This window comes from Opisthocomus hoazin, chromosome 16, assembly GCF_030867145.1.
Source record: "Opisthocomus hoazin isolate bOpiHoa1 chromosome 16, bOpiHoa1.hap1, whole genome shotgun sequence".
NCBI classification, from domain to species: domain Eukaryota; kingdom Metazoa; phylum Chordata; class Aves; order Opisthocomiformes; family Opisthocomidae; genus Opisthocomus; species Opisthocomus hoazin.
This window is the reverse complement of record NC_134429.1, coordinates 13,953,162-13,973,031: the sequence shown is the minus strand read 5'-3', so window position 1 is coordinate 13,973,031 and position 19,870 is coordinate 13,953,162. Positions and strand designations below refer to the sequence as shown.

General features: G+C 38.2%; 1 protein-coding gene across 5 annotated transcripts in view; it reads right to left on the bottom strand.

Annotated features, from left to right (window-relative positions):
• Window positions 1-19,870, bottom strand: part of PRDM2 (PR/SET domain 2) — a 76,335-nt gene that overhangs the window by 56,129 nt on the left and 336 nt on the right. For 3 of the 5 annotated variants that reach the window (XR_012765694.1, XM_075437447.1, XM_075437450.1), the window contains exons 2-4: window positions 12,184-12,257; window positions 3,393-3,510; window positions 849-952 (exon numbers count right to left, since the gene is read on the bottom strand). Coding sequence is in view for 4 of the 5 variants with exons in the window: in XM_075437447.1 (XP_075293562.1) it covers window positions 849-952; window positions 3,393-3,510; window positions 12,184-12,192 (231 nt within the window). In the remaining variant the exon portion in view is untranslated. Of the gene's footprint in view, window positions 1-848; window positions 953-3,392; window positions 3,511-12,183; window positions 12,258-19,590; window positions 19,610-19,668; window positions 19,743-19,870 lie in introns of those variants that run through there. The other 2 variants (XM_075437448.1, XM_075437449.1) reach the window with 2 other exon arrangements.

Below are 19,870 nucleotides of genomic sequence, written 5' to 3'. Positions count from 1 at the left end.
TGGAGGGCAGGGGCCAGAAGGATGACTACTATCAATATCTTTAGCCTAGAAATCTGTAAACTAGTAAGTTCTGCTCCAGAATATGCTATGCCACAGTTCTTCCAACCCTCCCCCCTCCTTGACCATTTACTTTGCTAAAGCCATTTGCTGTATGTGTCTTCAGAAAGGCTCAAGAAGTCTTCGGAAGTAATAACAAACTGCCTTAAAGACACTGTAGATAGGATTCAGCTCCAGATTAAGACACCTTTATTTTGAAATCTACGTAATATCCAAGGTCTTATGACTATCAGTGGAGCTTAAAGAGCTATTCAGCTGTCCAGACAGTATTTGCTTTAAGGCAAGCCTAAATGCAAGCAGTACAAGAAATACTGCAACAGCTGAGAACTTTTTATAAAACTCCGAAAGCAAAACCAATTGCCATAACAAAGCTGGTTTTCAAAGAGCCAGATGAGGAGCAGTGCTGTGGCTTCCTTGAGAGATTCCATATCCTTCTCATTTCCCTTATTTCAGAAGCAGTTGACAGTCCTCAGTTACAGAAGGGGTATCGCTCAGCGTTCAAGCCAACAAAGCAAAGCTTTATCAGCAACAGTCTCTTAAGGAGAGGTGTGATCTGAAGACTGTATGTAAGAAAATACAGAGATTTCAAACAATGCCAATAGTTTAAAGCTTTGTAATTCAGAATGGCTGCTCCATCCAAGTGTCTATAAATAAGTGTTTGTAATGGTAGACATAGATGGAAATTATTTCACATCATGTCTATTTCTAAAATCTCTAGAAAAAATAAAGGTTAAATACGAAATATCAACCCATTGACAGATACCTTTTTCCATGTACAAGCTGTTTCTTACCTCCCACATGTATACATTGCTCTTAACTTGAGATCTTTTTTTCTTGTCACCAACAAATGGCCCAAACTTCTTGCCTTTTAAAATTGATTTTGTTGCCCAGACACCTGAAGATAGAAATATCAGTAGTTAAAACTCATCTAACTCGTCTCAAGCAAATCTTCTACTCACAATTCATATTTAAGATCATTATATGTGTCTGTCTCAGACTGGGGAGCATTCTACAATATTAAGATCACAATAAGGAAACTAAAGTTTACTAAAATGAATTCAAACAATCCTCTGCCCAAAACTCACTTCGTTCATGAAAGGTTTAAGCATTTATCTGGTTTCATTCTGTGCTCATGAACTACTGCAACTCTGAAGACAAAAAACAACCTCAATTTTTCTTGTACTTTAGGTGTTACTCAGAATACCATACTTTTATATTGTAAAGTCCCCCATTTCAGCTGTTTTGCTGAGTAAACACTTTACTAAAACAAAAATCCTGTTTCCTTTCTCTGAAAGGAAAACAAAGCCCTCACAAAAGTTGTGAAACTAACTAGTAGTATATTTTGAAGGAAAAACCATTTAGGATTGGTTAAAATATGTGCATCTGCCCACAAATTTATTGACAAGATTTAACTGATCTAAAAATGGACAGCTGCATTTCACATTTTATAGCACGAAAACGAAGAACAGATTGACCAATAATAAAAGCATAACATTCTTATTCAGACCATGCTAGATCAGGTTCATACTAGAAAAGATTAACCTTGCTCCAGGGAGCTTATAACCTGTCACTAACAGTAATGCACCTATTGTCAGACTTACTCCTCAGAGTACCAGCTTTCAACATCAAGTATCCAGCCTGCAATTCTGACTTCCATCAAAGCTCTCCCACATTAAACTTGGTTAAAAAAGAAGCCAAGCATTTTGCACATCTTACAGAAACAACACTTTGCTCCATATAGCAGCTTTCAAGTCTGCACTGAATCTGTTCTTATAAACTTTTTATATTGATTGGAAGGTAGATGCAGCATTCTAAAGAGACAACAATAAGACAGTTACAAAACACAAAACTTGTTAAGTGCTATGAGGGAAAAGAAGATGTGAAGTAACATATCAGTATTTTCATAACCTAAGCCTCCTATGATGGCATGACTGGCTGAGTAGATGAGGGGAGAGCAATGCATGTTGTCTGCCTTGACTTCAGCAAGGCTTTTGACACTGTCTCCTGTAACGTCCTCCTAGGGAAGCTCAGGAAGCCTGGGCTAGACGAGTGGGCAGTGAGGTGGATTGAGAACTGACTGAACGGCAGAGCTCAGAGGGTTGTCATCAGCAGCGCAGAGTCTGGCTGGAAGCCTGTAGCTACTGGGGTTCCCCTGGGGTCAGTACTCAGCCTAGTCTTGTTCAACTTACTCATCAATGACCTGGGCAAAGGGACAGAATTTACCCTCAGCAAGTTCACTGAGGACACCAAACTGGCAGGGGTGGCTGATACATCGGCAGGCTGTGCTGCCATCCAGCGAGACCTGGACAGGCTGGAGAGTTGGGCGCCGAGGAACCTGATGAAGTTCAACAAGAGCAAGGGCAGGGTCCTGCACCTGGGGAGGAACAACCCCAGGCACCAGTACAGGCTGGGGGGGACCTGCTGGAGAGCAGCTCTGTGGACAGGGACCTGGGTGTCCTGGTGAACAAGTTGACCACAAGCCAGCAGTGTGCCCTTGTTGCCAAGAAGGCCAATGGGATCCTGGGGTGTATCAAGAGGAGTGTGGCCAGTAGGTCGAGGGAGGTTCTCCTCCCCTTCTACTCAGCCCTAGTGAGGCCCCATCTGGAGTACTCTGTCCAGTTCTGGGCTTCCCAGTCCAAGAAAGACGAGGAACTATTGGAGAGTCCAGCAGAGGGCTACGAGGATGATGAGGGGACTGAAGCATCTCTCCTGTGAGGAAAGGCTGAGGGAGCTGGGCTTGTTCAGCCTGGAGAAGGCTGACAGTGAATCTTCTAAATATCTCCAGGGTGGGCATCAAGAGGAGCGGGCTAAACTCTTTTCAGTGGTGCCCAGTGACAGGACAAGGGGCAACGGGCACAAACTGAAGCAGAGGAAGTTCCGTCTGAACATGAGGAAGAACTTCTTGACTTTGAGGGTGACGGAGCACTGGAACAGGCTGCCTAGAGGGGTTGGGAAGTCTCCTTCTCTGGAGAAATTAAAAACCCACCTGGACACGGTCCTGTGCAGCCTGCTCTAGGTGACCCTGTTTTGGCGGGGGGGGTTGGACTAGATGATCCACAGAGGTCCCTTCCACCCCCTACCATTCTGTGATTCTGTGATAATCTATTTGCAACTTGGTCCACCTTTCACCCCAATTCTGGTTTTCTCCGAACACCGTCTTGGGATGCTGGAGAAACTTAGAAGCTGCCCACTCTTTCCAACAGAAAATATTTCAGATAAATGCACCAGACATCATCTCTACACAGCACAGGAGGGCACCAAGGTTTCATAGCAACTGTAATTTATGTGAGCTAGTGTAAAAATTTTCATTCTCTTTTCACAGTTGTAGCACTCACCAAGCCGTGTCTTGTCAACAGCAGATGGGAAGAGCCTCACGTCTTCAGGAAGCCCCCTAAGCACATGCTCAGGTACATCATCCAAGGTCTCCACAGTGACAGTAGATTCAGTTGTGTTCTACAAGTCAAAAAGCCAGAAAGGTCACGACCATTAACAGATAAAAACAACAGCACAACAGATTATCAGCCCATATGAGCTACAAAAACTCCTGACTTGAAAATAAAGTAACATCTTGATTTTAAGTAGGGTTCCCTTCACCAACATGCTAACGTAGAAGTATATTGTTATCAGAACATTCAAGTTTTCACTGTTAAAGCATACACAAGTGTAATGAAAATAACACAGAGTTCTAAGACCCCATCAGAGATATACGTAAAACACTAATAACCAAAGTTGCTGCAAATATTCTTTTGCTTTACTTAATGTGTTTTGATCACAAGCAGTATACAGTAAGTAAATCTAAATGAAAGGATGCACCTTCTAGGCCACTTGCCACTTCAGTCATTTTCCTCAGCCTTTTCTTAAAAAGAAGTTCAAAATTCTCCCTGGAGTTACTTGGAGAATAGAGATATAGGTATTTTATTTTTCCTGTCTGAATATGACTTACCTGACAGCACTACTATATTATAGCTAAACATGAATTAACAGAAAAGTACTGCGGTTCTGCACCTTTGAAAATATCTGTATTTCTCAGAATACAGTTTTTGCACGAGTTCAGGCTTAAAGTCTTTGAAACTGCTCATTAATATAGTAATTTAAAACTCATCCATGGAACAGTTTTCAGTTGTGTTATTTTTACTGATCAGTTATTCAATGAGAAACTACATTTAACAAGTAATTAGGTCAGTAATAGCATTGTTACGTGCTATATTGCATAGAGACAACATGCCTTTGTACCATTTCTGATTAAAGTTCTTCCAAATTTCAGGTAAAATACATTATAAAGTTGATCTACCTGCCTGCTCTATTTTGTTGAGACTTCTTCAAAAGAATATCACATAAGTGTTCATAGAAAGTGTCCTAGAGTTTTAGTGTCTAGGAGTTATCACTATAAAAATCTCCAGGTCTTTAAACATTCTATTGAAGTATTGGAATTACTCTGACTACACAACATAAACAATACATTTAATTCTCTTTTTAAAATAGACAACACAAATTTAAAAAAAAAAAAATAATGTAGCATGAAAGCATACTAACTCTTATGCAGCCTGTCTGGAAAGCCTAACTCGATTAAAAAAGGAGGTAGATTAATTTTCCCTTTAAATTACAGACAGCTACAACAGATCTAATCTAACCTTCAAACCTAATCTGTTCTGAAAATGAGCCACAAAATTTTCATTATTTTCTATTTCAGCTGTACACTAGATCTTAAATACAATCTCTTATGCAAGAAAATGTTTCTGACGGCTTCTGAAAGATCAGTACATTTAAGAGCAACACATGATGCTTTTAGTAGGCACCTTTGTCAGCTGCATACGTTTTGAATACTAAATATTCAGAAGACACGAGAATTTGTTGGAAGGGCTTCAGGACGCACACATCATTTGTCCAAATTATACTGCTGAAACATGTTACTGGCAATTAAAGTAACAAGAGGCAAGTGAACTGTCGTGCTAAAATACACTTATTTGATTAAAACAGTATGGAGAAAAACAGCCAGAACACAGAAAGAATAGGAGGTTTTTTCATTTTATTTCATAACCATCCTATTGACAGTTTTATAAAACCATGAGTCTCCTACGAAGAACAAAATGATAAAAGCCCCTGAAAGAGAGGTATAATGCAAATTGATCCTGTACTAAAGCATCAGCAACTATGTTCCATGACCTTTTCTTAACACCTGGATACGATTCTTCTGTAAATTCTGTTTGAAAATGTAGGACAAATGTGGATCAAATAAACCCGCTTGAGCCAGCAAAGCAGCTTCTCCATTATGACCCTCAGCAAGCAAATCTCAGTAAAGGTTAGTAAAATCAGATAGGCTTGATTGGGTTGGCTTCAGATGTGTGGCATGTAGCTTCTCTTTATCATAACTGACAGCATTAACGAAACGGATGACTAGAAAAACATTTATGTTTTATCAACCACCGTTTCATTTTCTGTTTGACTTAACATAAATATCTGTCCATAAAAAGTAATGGTGACAAATAGCAAAGAAAAAAAAAATATTAAAGGCATGTCTATCAACAGAGAAGTAGGAAATCAAATGTTAAGAGTTCTTAAGTTCCAAAAATATTTGTTTGTACTCAACACACAATTCGAAGCATTCTCCATTTTCTATAAATTTTTTAAAGAATCTTTCAATTCTTTTAAGTGAAAACTGAGATATACTGCAATCTTCCTGAGTATACCCTAGTTCTGTACTATTTGTGTTCGTAACGAAAGGTAAGTGGTATTTCAGCTAAGAGTATAAGGACACCTCAAAGTTTCAAAACAAAGAGCAATTCCAGCTCCAGAGCACTTCCAGTCTGAGGGTCCAGACCTGCTCACGCAGCCTTCCTTTGTAATTTTGGCAATCATTTCCTAAACATGCACATAAAAGTTCCAAACCAAACAACTGCGTATGCCTCCGTGCATCAAGGAAAGAATGATGTAAAGCTTCAGTAACAGGAATAACTTGCCTAGAAACACACAAGTGATGACTTTGAAAATACAGTGCAAAGCCAGAACATCAGCTACCCAACACACTGAGGATAATATCACATATATTAGCAATTCTTTATTTCCACTTTTCAAATTATGACTTCCAGGCATACTCAACCTAATCAGTCCCCAAAAAACAATCTAAAATAGTTTCTGGTATTGCCTTACGTGGAAACATACCAATTGCAAGAAAGACTAAACAGAAACTTAAGGACAAAATCATCCTCAAAGTCCTGAAAAGCACATACAGTTCACAAAAATGAAAAGTTGTTTTACCTACTGAATCGAGGATGTTGCAGTAAAGTCACTACTCCAATGGACATACTAGAACATGCACTTGCGATATACCACCCACCCTGCCACAAACACAGATACTCCTGTGCTCCCCAGTACTGAATGTTAGGTGGACAGAGACAAGCTACCCTGCACATACTGGAGACCAGCAACGGGCATAATACCACTACAGCAGAGTAGCCGACACGATGAAGCTTGTATTTAAATGTACTTCACAGAACTACTACTGGGTCTATTGTTGTCTTTCTGCTGTGCTATTTACAGCCTACAAACATGCCATCTCACTCCAAAGATCGATGTTAAAGTACCTGCATGTCCAGTTTATTGGTCTGCAACAAATAGCATCAGCTAAAAGCAGCTTTCAGAGACACTAAAGGGTTTTAAATAGTGTCATAAAAATTATTTCAGTATCCATTTATTATGATTATGTTAATCATAATTCCTAAATAAATCAACAGCTCAGAATCCTTAGCCAGCAGGGTATAATTAATACAAAAGGTTTTAAGATATTTTTATATTAAAGTTTGAAAGGCAATAGAAAGCTAATAAATGATTTATGAATGTCTAGTAAGCAATTGGTTCCATTTCAAGGAGCCTACTCATACTATTATTCGTACAACAGAACAGTAAACGCTACTCACACTTGTCATTAAACAACCAGCTCTTCATCACCTAACCATAATCAACAAAATACTATTCCTGATAAAAATGACCAGAATTTCAAAGTTTCCCATAAAATCTGTCTGCATTATGAAAGAATTGTGCTTGATGAGAACTAGGCGTATGCTGAACCACGTGCAACAGTGCTAAGGAAAGTACCTGCCCTCTGACAGCAAACTCTGATTGTTCTGGTCAGGAACAAATAGTGGAGGTGATAGCATTAACTACTCTAATACAGAGGATGTTATACTTAAGCTCTGAACAAGCTTTAGGAGGTGGTAAACTGAGAAACAACAACTTGGGCAACACCACAGCTGCCCAAGTAAACCCCGACTTTCTGGAAACGATTCTTGCTTATACATATAACCATAAAGCAAAGATAACATAGCAGTTTTCATATAGCATTTTCCACTGAACACTTATGAAATATGTTATGCTGGAAGTTTACTGGAAAGATATTTTTAAAATGCATCTCTATATGCTGTCAAAATTAAGGTTTTTATCTATAAGCAAAACAGATAAAGCTTTTCAAACTTTTCTACTCAGCATCCACTCTTAGTGAGGGTGCTACGCATGGCAATTATTCTCTACATCTCTGAATGTGTCTTGCTGAGTTAAGTTACAAGAACAGATCTTCTGCCAGCTTTAACAGCAACGAGAAAAATTATAAAACTGGAGTCGTAGCAAGGTTGCCGCCTTGCTAAGCCCTAACAGCTGCACAGACACGTCCTACAGAGCTATTCGTAGGGGAGAAAGACCCCCAAATTGGAAACCATGGAAGGAACAGAATGCCAAAAATCCCTTGCCATTCAAGAGAGTCAAGCGACTGGGGGGTGGAAATAAACCCTTATTCTTTAGTTATAATAGCTGAAGTCTATTCAAAGCAGAGCAAAGTTTTATTTTGCTCTGCCAACAATCCAAAAGGAAAAAACAGTGATGAAAGAAGCCTGATTTTCAGACACCTGTTAGCCCTGAACTGATATGCAAGAAGCCAGGTCTCAGACAAAAAAGAAAGACACTCTTCTCAGCATATCAAACAACGAAACCTAAGTATCTTTCCAGTACATTACCCCACGATTTCATTAGGGAACAACCAAGCTTATTTTTCACAGTGGTTTCTAACAAACTATATATAGTCACAGATGAGGGGGACTACGAAGAGTGAACAAGACAGCTACCAGAACGATGCACTTCAAGCTTCAAGCCAACAGAAGTGAGGTGGTTTTATTGGTTGGGTTTCATTTGGGGGTTTGGTTTGTTAGGGGGTTTTTGGTTTTGTTTTGTGGTTTGCTTTTTTTTATTTTTACAACCATAGCTAGACAAGCAGTTAAAAATCTCTAGCCTGCAAATAAATTTTAACGTACCAGAATTTTAAAAATCAGACTCAATTGAGTTAGACAGAATGTACAGCACTGTGTCACATTCTCTGGTGTGTATGGCATATTACTTAATAGTCACACCTCCTTTTAGCCATAAATATCCCCAAACTGTTCTATCATTTAAGAAGCTTATTTGTATGGAGAAATATAGAAGCAGAACTTAATTTTGCACCTACCTACATAAATCAAAGATCAGCAGCTACATTCAGAGAACACAGCACTTGGACTCATTTGACATCTGTCACATGAATGGATTTCACAAGTACCAGAAAACTGCATACGGCCTAGTACATAACAATACATTTCACACCTCAAAGGAATGGTAATAAGTAACCAAATACTATACATTAAAATAAACAACAATTTAGTTCAGTCAAATCAGTGCAACCTCATTTGATTTGCAATTTAAATGTAGCTACTTAAAACATTTTCCAGATCACAACTTGTCCCCAAGGAACGTCTGTCTACCAAATGAAGAAATAATGTATTTCAATCATTTTTCCACCAACACTTAACAATCACATTTAAATTGATTTTTCTATTAAAAAAATTCACCTCTGATAAGGATAGTGTACTGGTGCATGTCTGACAGCCATCTTTTGCATTTAACTGAAGTCCTAATACGGTATTTTTCACTCACTCCAAGACTGCAATTTTGAATACAAAAGCACTTGAAGCTTGTTTCACTTTTAAGCTTCTTACTCTGAAGTTCATCAGAAGTATTACATTACTAGCATTCAAATTAACAGGGGTGATGTGACTTAAGAACAATGAAAAAAAATCATCTGAGGGCTGAAGGGATGCCTTGACTGAAACCACCTTTTCTCCTCTTTGCAGCGAATTCAGAGACAGTACCTTTCGACACATTGATTAAACAATTTTTCACTCCACTATCAATGTAATTGTACCTATGGACCAACCACAATTTAGACTGTAATGTTACAAGCAGTATTAAGCAGAGCAGAAACTACCTAGAACAAAAAGTTTATAGATCACCAGAGATCAGAGCAAAAAGGAAAAAAAGTAATCCTGAAGGGTGTAATGAATGACAAACACTCAATTAGTGTCACATTTTGGTGGAAACAGGATTAAGAAAAATGAAAGTATAAATGAGGATGCCACTGAAGAGAGGGACATGGCAGAGAAGTCAGAAGAGATAGCTGTGAAAAGGAGATGAAGTGACTAAGGAAGATTGCTGATGCAAACAGCCAGCTAGCACAAGAAAGGCAAGGCAGCAGCAAAAAGGTCTCTGCTTGGCCAAGAAACGTATCTGGCTACCCCTCTTTGCAGCATTTTCACTCTGCGTGCTTGAAAATTAAAGATGTATCAGAAGTATCTGAAACAATCATTGAAAAAATCAGAGGGAATGGGGGGGAGAGAGTTTTAGTACAAGCACACACGTAATTTGTTAACACATACCTTCACCATTTTTTAAGTAACTGCCCATGCAGTTTCCCAGGTAGCCTGCAACCTTCTTCCTACCCTATCTTAATGCAGTCTGAGATGCAGTAAATGCTACCAACCAACTCTTTTTTAAATTAATTGTTCAGCATATTCTGATGAAGTGGTTGACATATTAAGGGAAGATCTCCTCCTAAAACAGAGACTGCATACTGTCTATCCCGAGACAGCAATCCTCCAAGAAACCCAAAAATATTAATTCCAACAACAGCTGCTTCTTTAAAAAAAAAAAAAAAAAATCCTTCTTCTTACTACAAGAAGGCCATATCGAAGTATTTATGAAAGGGTTTTCCTTCACTGCTTTAAGATTTCCATGGGATAAACAACAAAACTAGCACATGTTTTGTATAAACCCAATTAACAATGGCCCAATTTGTTTCAGGGTCACTGAAGCCACACCAAAAGCAGAGATAAGCAGAACAAAAGAAACAGGAGAACAGAACACTTGAAAGATGTTTGGCATCAGGCAAAAACATTTCTTATACAGACCTGGCACTACAACTTGTCAACTGTGAATGAAATGACAAGGGCACTGCAAGAAAAAACACCACAGGGTTGATGCTAAGTACACACTTCATATGAACGGTAATTGAACAATAAAAAGCCATATGAGCTCTGTACACATTGGAAACCAAATGTGAAAGTCAGAAACACCAACAAGGGCTCTAAGCTCTTATAACTATTCCCAGGGGCAGGGTCATCTCACTAAATTGTAAGATGACACACATTACAGTACTGCATAAATGATATTAGCAGTCCCAGTAAGAAAGATGAAGACTGTTGTCATACAGCACAGGAATCTTCCTTGATGCTAGCAACACCTTGGGGGTGGCGGTGTGACACAACAACAGACAGGACACAAGGGGACACGGACACACAAATGGGAAGGAAACAGCCAATGACAACAATTAAAGATTACGATCTACAGCTTTCAGAATTTTAGCAGAATGTAAAGCTTATCAGAACGACTAATAAAGCAGGATTATTACTCCAGCTGACAGAGCAATAGGCTGTTTGCGTCTTGCCACTGAGTGCATTCAAAACGAACCTTATCGGTAAAAAAAAAAAATTTCAAGTCTCAACAGAAATCAATCGTGACGCAATAGTTAACCTGGCTACCCCAAACCAGACTACTAACACTTCAAAGTGTGCTAATGCAAATGTGACCAGTATTACATATATAATAACTTATGTTTGTGTATAGATATAATACAAATACTTCTTTATACAACACGTATTTCAAGGCTCTGACAGAGACCATTTTGCTTTTTACTTTTTAAAGATGCACATATAAATTGAAGATTTTTTTACTTTTAATCAGAAGAAAAAAACAACAGGAAACATCCCACCAACCCATTTCACACTGTAGTTACTTATGTACATACTTCTATAACATCAGTGAGAACACACTTTAGTAAAGTGCTAATTGCATTCAAGGCTGCTGCTGATCCAATTAGAGCATAAAGGGCAATAAAAACACTCATTAGATACAGGAATCAATAAAAAAAAAGTACGCAAAGCATTTTACATGACTGTGTACTGTGGTTGTTTCTGGCTAAGAAAGCTTCTGTTCACAGCCAACTTTTTTTAGCAAATTAGAAATGGCATTCCTTCAGTGTAATATCCTACACTCACACTCCCAAGCCAAAGGGACTTCGTAAGATCATCCAGAGAGAGAAGTACTTAAAAGAAAAATTTAAAGATACTTACAGAAAAAGTACATGTTGCCTTAAGTAATACAATTGTGAGTGATAGACAAACAGATGAACTAATTTCTACTCGGATAGACAAATGCAAAATAAAATCATGGACACTTGGCATTGATTCCAACACCACCCTCCAGCCAGGATATTCTTCCATCCATAGAGTACTGCATCACAAAACAAACGCGCTTTCCCAGTCTTTTCACTTGGTTCTAGGAGAAACACTTCAGGTTCCAGGAAAGTGTAAAACGTCCTGATCAATCAGTTTCTGTGACAGATTGTTCACTGCACATTTGGATGGTACATTGGCTTAAAAATTGCAGGCTTGCTTTTTTTTTAACCACTCTTATAAGGACCTGAATTATTACCAAAAGCCTCAGGATGAAGTAAGATTTTTCCGGAGAGGTGTTCTTGTAAGTGATGCCAGCAGTAGTAACTTACATGCTGCTAAAGGGAATTCACACACAAAAATCATAAATCCACGAAATAAAATAAATCTCGCAAGCATACATATTGCAGAAAGGAGGATTATGAAATTTAATTACACTGATTAAAGAACATTGCTTTTTTAGTGGATGATTACTTTCCTTATTAATAATTAACTGTTCCAACTTCTAAATATTTTGATAAAGTCTTACATTTATACTCACCTGATTCATTTTGAATTCCTGTTGTGTTCTGAAAAGATACACACAACACAGAAACTCCTTTGATTACATGAGCCCTAAAAAGAAAAACAGACAATTGTAACACGTACCTACCTACAAATTTACACTGCACTGAAAGTACACAGACCCGGAGTTTCTCTTCCCAAAGCATCTGTCAGAAAGGAGCATACTGCTTTATGAAAAAAACCTGCTCCAAGCTATAGTTTTGTTATTATAGCTCAAACGGATTTGAGTAATCTCAAGATGGATATCGATCATTAATCTTTCTCCCAGCTTTAAACAATAACACAACAGAAACGTGCTCAAGTAGGATTATTTAATTTGTTTCTAAATACAAGTTAGCTTGTTCAAGATTGAGTACTTTTAAAAACTTTCAGAGTCGTGTCTCTTTAGAATTGAGTATCAAAGCATTATGAAAGACATTCAATGGTTTTCAAATTAACAAAATGCATGCATTTGAGTCTCCACACTCCTGTATTAGAAACAGGAAATTCTTCCTTAAAATTGGGCCTTTTATTAAGATATTTTATTATACTAACACATTTGGCATTCTTCTTCAACAGCAGCCTAAGATTTCAAAAGGTTTCCAACAAAAATTCCTAGTTCAACTAGGCATCAAACTTGGAAACTCGTAACTTAAGACAAAACCAATCAGAACGATTTCATATCTAAGAGTCTAGTACATCAACTCTTCTTTTTTTTTAAATACTTGCAAAAAAGCTTTATTGCTGGAAAGACTATCTTTCCTGGGGTCATACAGAATTTTCAATAAATGAACAATATCCTTTTTGGAGGTTAACTGGTACCCAATCACTTGCAGCACTTTATTCAAGTACTGCTATTTCTTCCCTGTCTTCAGCTTTCTTACTATAAAAATGATTAACTGATTTTTACTAAGTACTTTGTACAAATACTAAAATTTCATTTAAAATACATTCAAGCAAAATATACTCCAAATAAATTTCATGTAATCCTTCACAGCTTTGCACTGTAAGAACGCTTAATGCTGTGTAACAGTGAAAGCACTGCCAAGCTTCACACAAATGCTACATTGCTTAAGAAATGCTTAAGAAAAGGAAAAACTTCCGTGAAAAGGGTATTTCTATTGTATACAGCTCGTCCAGGATTAACTCCTTCCATCCTGATATTTCCACACTACATCAGCATTTAGACATAGAGCTGAAACATCTGTATTTCAGTTCCAGTTTTGCAACTGGTTCTGTGGGATTTACAGTTTGCCAACAAAGACCAGTTACAGGATAAGGAGCTCCATCTGCACAGCTTTTAAACATCTGAAGAAAACCATTCCTTTTGGAATGTACTATTACAACCTTCTAACTTCTTTCAGTACATCTGTCAAACACAAATCAATTCCTAGGAATGACACATGCATTTCATTTTCTAAACTCTTCTCTAACACTGACGGAGAACACAGCCAACACCAAGAACTACCGAACAAGCGGGAATGCTCCACAGGTTGCAGCGCGAGTCGCAGTCCCTCCCGCGACTGTGAAACCTGGCCATGACAATAACGTCCCGTCGGCTCCAGGTTTCTGGTGCGTTAGCACACAGTTGTTTCTCACACATCTCCACATACCCTTTACTTCCCTCAGCCTTGATATCTTCACTCATTTTCCCTCCTGACAACTATGAGTTCTACTTCAGACATTTTTATGCAAATACTTTAAGCAAATGGTTTCTGAAATCTGATCCATACACTGCCTGTCCTTTGCCTAAAGTCGCCTTAGCACATGGAAATGCTGGCTGAAGAAAAAGCAAAAATTGGGAGTCAGAATAAACTTCTGTACTTGAGATGAGTCCTGGATAACAGAGCAAAATCCAGTGCTCTTTTATTCATTGTTCATTGGGACAATACCCACACAATGTCAATTTATAAATGAAATATTTTGGGTAGCAAGAGAGGCATCAAAACATTTCCCAGTGTGAAAAACAACTTTTTTTTAGCAACAAATGTCTTGTTTTTCTATACTTGGCTATAAAACAAAAAACTATTACTCACATAAAGACAATAAAAGCAAGAACCTTTAACTAACATGATTTGAGAGCACAGCCCGATGAGCTACTATAGCCGTAGTTTAAGTGGTTACTGTCTCCAGCTGTCTGTTTCTACCTTCTCCCCTTCCACCCACTGAAGGTTATCCGTCCCTCAATGACAAGGGCTTAACTGTTCACAGAACCATTTGCTATCGTGGTTCTGGAAAGCAATTTAGAATACCTACTGTAAGAAGTGCACATATGTTACACTGTGGTAAATGACAGTTATCTGAAGCAGACACGTCATATTCAACACTGAATAAATGAGGAAGGCATTTAACACAGAATTCAAGATATCTAAAGGCAGTAAGGATTTAAAGCACTGTCTTACAGAAACACACATTCAACACCATCACTATTCAGTCACTAAAACAAATAATTTCAGAGACAACTAAATATCAATTAAGTGATGGGCTGAAGGGGTCAATGCTAAAGAAAAGTCCTGTCAAGCTAAGAAGTTCCTTTAAGCTGGGCTTTCTTACAGTTATTGTTAAATAAATTAGTAAAAAATTTGAAAAGCAGTCAAAACCTTTTTTTTTAAACTTTGCCTCATTTAAGCAGTAACAATACACCTTTCTTGTATTTCATATACTAATTCAAAACTCTTTTGCTTAGAATTGTTTTCAAAGAATTTTCAAAACAAAAAATAAGCCTGGTATTTTTACAAATTTTACAAATGATTTATTCAGCTTTTATAAAACTGGTTATACCCAAACCTCTCAATGGTATTTCTTAGGAGATGACAAATCTTAACACACTGATGTATGTAAACATCCACATAACGCAGGTTAGGTAGATTCCTAACAGACTGCACTACTCTATACTGTTTCAGCTACAAGTTACCAGAGGAATCAGTTAACCATAAAACACAATTAGATGAGAAATTAAGCTACAGTAAAACAAAAGCTTCAACAAGTATTTATAAAGCTATTAATCTAAAACACACACTTCATCTTAAAATTTTATACCTGCCATTCTGACAAATTACATTTACGAGCTCTCTAACTGAAAAAAATGTCTGAAACTATTTCTCCACTTTTTTCTTCCTCCATGTTACCTATTTTGTTAACAATGAACTCAAGTATGTGGAAAGCAAGATTAATTGCACCGAGAGGAAAAAAAAAAAAAAAAAAGACTATATAGAGACTTACGTCCAGTCACTAGTTTTCTTTCTACCTAGATGAAATACGACATAGAAGAAAAAAAAAAAAAAGTATCTGTAACACTAAATTTGGGGTTTAACTTCTAGTACACCAAGTTCAACAAAAACAAGAAAGTATGAAAGAAATTCTACAACTGCTGCACAAATATTAGTTCTCCATAGGATCAATGACTACCCACAAGGTATTTACTCTTGCCACGGCAAGCCGAAACAAGCTTTCACTTCATACACTGGTGACTTTTTAGCTACAGTCAAGTCCAATGCAAAATTTTCCAGGAAAGCCCCAAAGAAAACGATACTGCTCTGTCATCAGGTGACTTGTGATGTATTAAGTTTAAAGAAGTGAGGATGACCATGTTAAATCAGTTTTAAAGTTAGCAATAGTCTACAACTGTGTTTGTACTTTAAAAACAGGCCACATCACCTGCTCCTTCCAATAGAGGTTAACAACTGTTTCGATTCAACCCTTCCTCCAAACTCAACAGCAACACATACCAGCATCTATCAGTCAAAGACCTGAGTATTGTTAATAACATCCACCACAGTAAACTTTGAAGATTCATTGAAGTCCCTAAGAAAAGATAAATAAAGGTTCTATAGCAAAAATGAAGCCCGCTTACCAGAAACCTGACTTTTTAAAATTAATTTCCAGAAAACAGTGCCAAGTCATATTTATTTCAAACCACTACTTACTACTGTATCTCATGAGTACAAAAAATACTATGGACTTTCTCACAACATTCAAGCATCTGGGAGACAAACAGAAGAGAAAGAAGATCTACTGCCTCATACAAACTTAAGAGTTTCAGAAAAGTGTATTTAAAAAGGCTCATTGTCAGGCAACAAATTATATGTGTTTAGTTAAGAATATACGAGGCATTCGTACTAAAAGAAACACTGTGGTCACTCTAAAACAAAGCTCTTGAAACAAAAAAATATTTTTACCTTATTTCTGAATTCTATGCTTAAGAATTTTAAATATTCCCTCACAAAAAATGTAACTTGCTGGGAATAAAGTTTGCAAACAAGAGCAAGTAATTTTAGACAAAACCAACATTACAGATCGTCTTTTTCAAACTAAATCAGATGGTACCTCTAGTAAGCATTCCCAGGTTTTACTAAATAGTCTATCTTCTGATTTTATAAGCCATATTTATCATTTCTGTATGTGTTTTTTTTTAAAAAAAAAATCCCAGAATCAAAAAGCACTTTGAAAGAGAATGTTGCTTCCAATCCAGAGAAAGGAAAAAAACAGGCAAAAGAGTATCAATCCTATCTTGGAAGCTGAAAATGGGACATGCATTACGTCACTGCTCCGGTTAAAACATGTTCATTACAGAACCAGGAAAAAAACTGGAAAGTCTCAACAGTCTCCTTTCCTAATGACCAGGGGTTCACGCTGGGATACCACAGGTCTCTTTCTTTGTTTTAGTTTTCAGTTGCAGCACTTTTTTTTTTTTAAACATCAGGACAGCTACATTTTTTCAGTTCAATACTGAAATACTCTAATCCACAAATTTTCAATGTATTAGGTGAAACAAAGCTTGCAAAAAAAAAAAAAATCCCACAAACCTAAGTTCACGTTAACTCTAAAAGATTAAAATACGTATTTGATAGAAACAAGAAGCACTATCTATGGGCATTTAATTGCAAAGCATTTTCAGTTACTCAATACTGCCAGAATAAGAAAGAAGAAAAACTGGGCAAACAATGATTTTCACTTAAATCTATTACCTATTGTCCATTAAGAAAAAAAAAAAAAATGTTTTGCTTACTGCCATGTAACCAAATAAACTGTTATACCTTAAAAAGGTTTACTCAGGCAACCAAGAAAATAAGCCAAGAAATCACCAACATGAAAATAAAACCCGAGTTTATTAATTAAACAGCAACTAGTCAAGAGAAGTCAACAGAAAATAACAAGTCTCTAACAACTGCAAGTATACAGAAATACCCTTCCAATCTTCAGACAGAAGTACACTTTCACAAAGACTGTAAATTCAAATGAAAATTTTCTCAGGCAAGTACACTGGTGATCTACTGCTACGTGAAGAAGCCCGTTTCAGGCATTTCTTTTTACAGTACGGGACTCAGCCTCCCCACCTGTCTACAGGCATGCTTTATACAGAGGCAGAGAAGAAGTATTTTTCAGCTAAGAATACAATCAGAGAAGAAACATACTGGGAAAAGAAATTATTTCATTGGGGGGGGAGTCGTTCAGTATCAGGATCATACCTGGCCCTTCACATGCTAACAAAAGTTCAACAGCAAATACACCGCAGTACGTTAAAAAGGTATGCTGATGCAGATATTCAACACACCAGTTCAGGAACTCCAGGCGCTTATAAAACTGTGATAAAAAACATAGAAGCAGCAGCCTCCCATCTCCACCAGTAAGCAAACGACTCATGATGATCAGGATACTATGCTATTAGCCACAGGCTAATTTTTTTCTTTTTTTTCTGGTTGAGACCCTCATTTTAAGGTCTTGCAGACACACTGCAGTAAACTCTCAGCTGGATACCAATGATACAGAAATACATTACCACACTGGTCATCTCTAAATCTCTCTGAACTTCTGTTTTCAACAGACAGCCACCTAGCAACAATTTTCAGAACTCCTTTTTATATACTGCTACTTGTTTACCCCTAAGGATCAAGGCTTTTATGTAAAACAGTGAAACAGGGACATCACTGCACTGGAGGATGGACTTCAAGAGCCATTTTAGTTTTACAGAAAAATAATACTTCAATGGATTTTCTGCTTAACTTCCCTTCCATTTTCAAGAAACATTCATGCGGAAAAATAAGGGAGGGTTACACAAATGTACATAAGTACTTCCACATCCTTCCCCCATCTTCCATGCTACTCTGGAAGATGGCTGCTCTTCAGACCCCCATGCCTACGCTGAACAGGCATCAGTCCCAGAAGCTCCAAACACCATACTTGTCCTGGCATTTCTATCCAAGATACATTATCCAAAGTGATTATTTCCTTTTATTTAACGTAACTTGGGTTTCAATACAAGCAAAACTTAGCTTCATTTTGATGGTCTACACCATGGACAGACAGGCTGTCGAGACACTTCTGCCCCAGCAAATCCTGGGAGCTACATGCTTCAGAACCAACCCATTCTACTGCACGGGTCTCGTTACGCCATCTCTGCAAGTCCAGTAGTTCTTTCGTTTCTTAAAAGTCACTCCCCCCCAGCTATCAACGACACTGTTCTCCATCTGAAGAGTGCCAGTGCTATCAGGGATTGACCATTACGCGTTTCAGCAGTTGGAAGAGCTGGAGGCCTCACTGTCTACACCAAGGAACGCATACCTGAATTCTTAGAACGCATGTCATTTTTATTAAAATGTGGCACATGTCACAAGACAACAACCTAATAATTACATACCACACCGCTGTACACCTCCAGTTCTCCTAATCTACTTAATAGGTGTGAATAAACCGAGAAACACTTTGCAACCAAATAACATGCTCAAAGTCAAGAGCATAGCCTGGGAACAGCAAACCAGAGCTGCATCAGCAAGGCAAGCAGTCCTGCGGCTTTCAAGAACCGTCCACTGTTGGTTAGTCAAAGGTGAAATAACAAAAATATTTCTCTTGCCACTAAATGATCAGATAGCAGGTGCAACCACATCACCTTCCCTTCCTTCCTCAACAGCTGAAAACAATTTAAGGTTTTCTTTACCGTTTCAAAATGGAAATTTTGCAGCTTCATGTGAATTCGAAACCACTGGAAACTTTACTGTAGACTTCTGCTACTGCTCACGAGATGGTTATCAGCAACGCTCCACAGGCTGCTCTGGCTTCGAAAGTAAAATGTGCTTGAAGACGCTACTCTTGATCTGTCCTGAACGTCTGACATGCAAATTCTGTTCCTCACCCCAACCATTCTTCCCCACAGTCCCACTGCACCATCCTGAAGAAATTGCTGATTATACAACCATAGAATGGCTTGGGTTGGAAGTGACCTTAAAGATCATCTGGTTCCAACCCCCCTGCCATGAGCCAGGACATCTTCCACCAGCCCAGGTTGCTCAGAGCTTTATATAGTTCATTTCAATATGCACACATATTTCATTATATGCGACATGTGCTAGGAAGGACGTTTAGAGGGAGAAAACCAATTCCAAAATTCATTCTCCAAGCCCCTTCTCACCCAGCCTGGCAGACAACTTGATCTGCAGCGAGCTTTGAGGGGTGCGAACTGCCAAAACTTCCAAAGACTGCGAATTACCAAGGACTTGGAAGACACCAGCTGTCTCACAGCACCGCGCTGGAAGCCGTTACAGAGCTCTGCTTCGCCAGCCGACACCGCCGAGGCATCATTTTCAAGAAAAAATCCTGAAAAATCAGCCCAGGGCTTGGAGCATCTTCACCCGACCGGCCGCTGCCGCCATCCCTCGCTCCCCGGAGCCGCTTTCCCCGTGAGGCGCTGC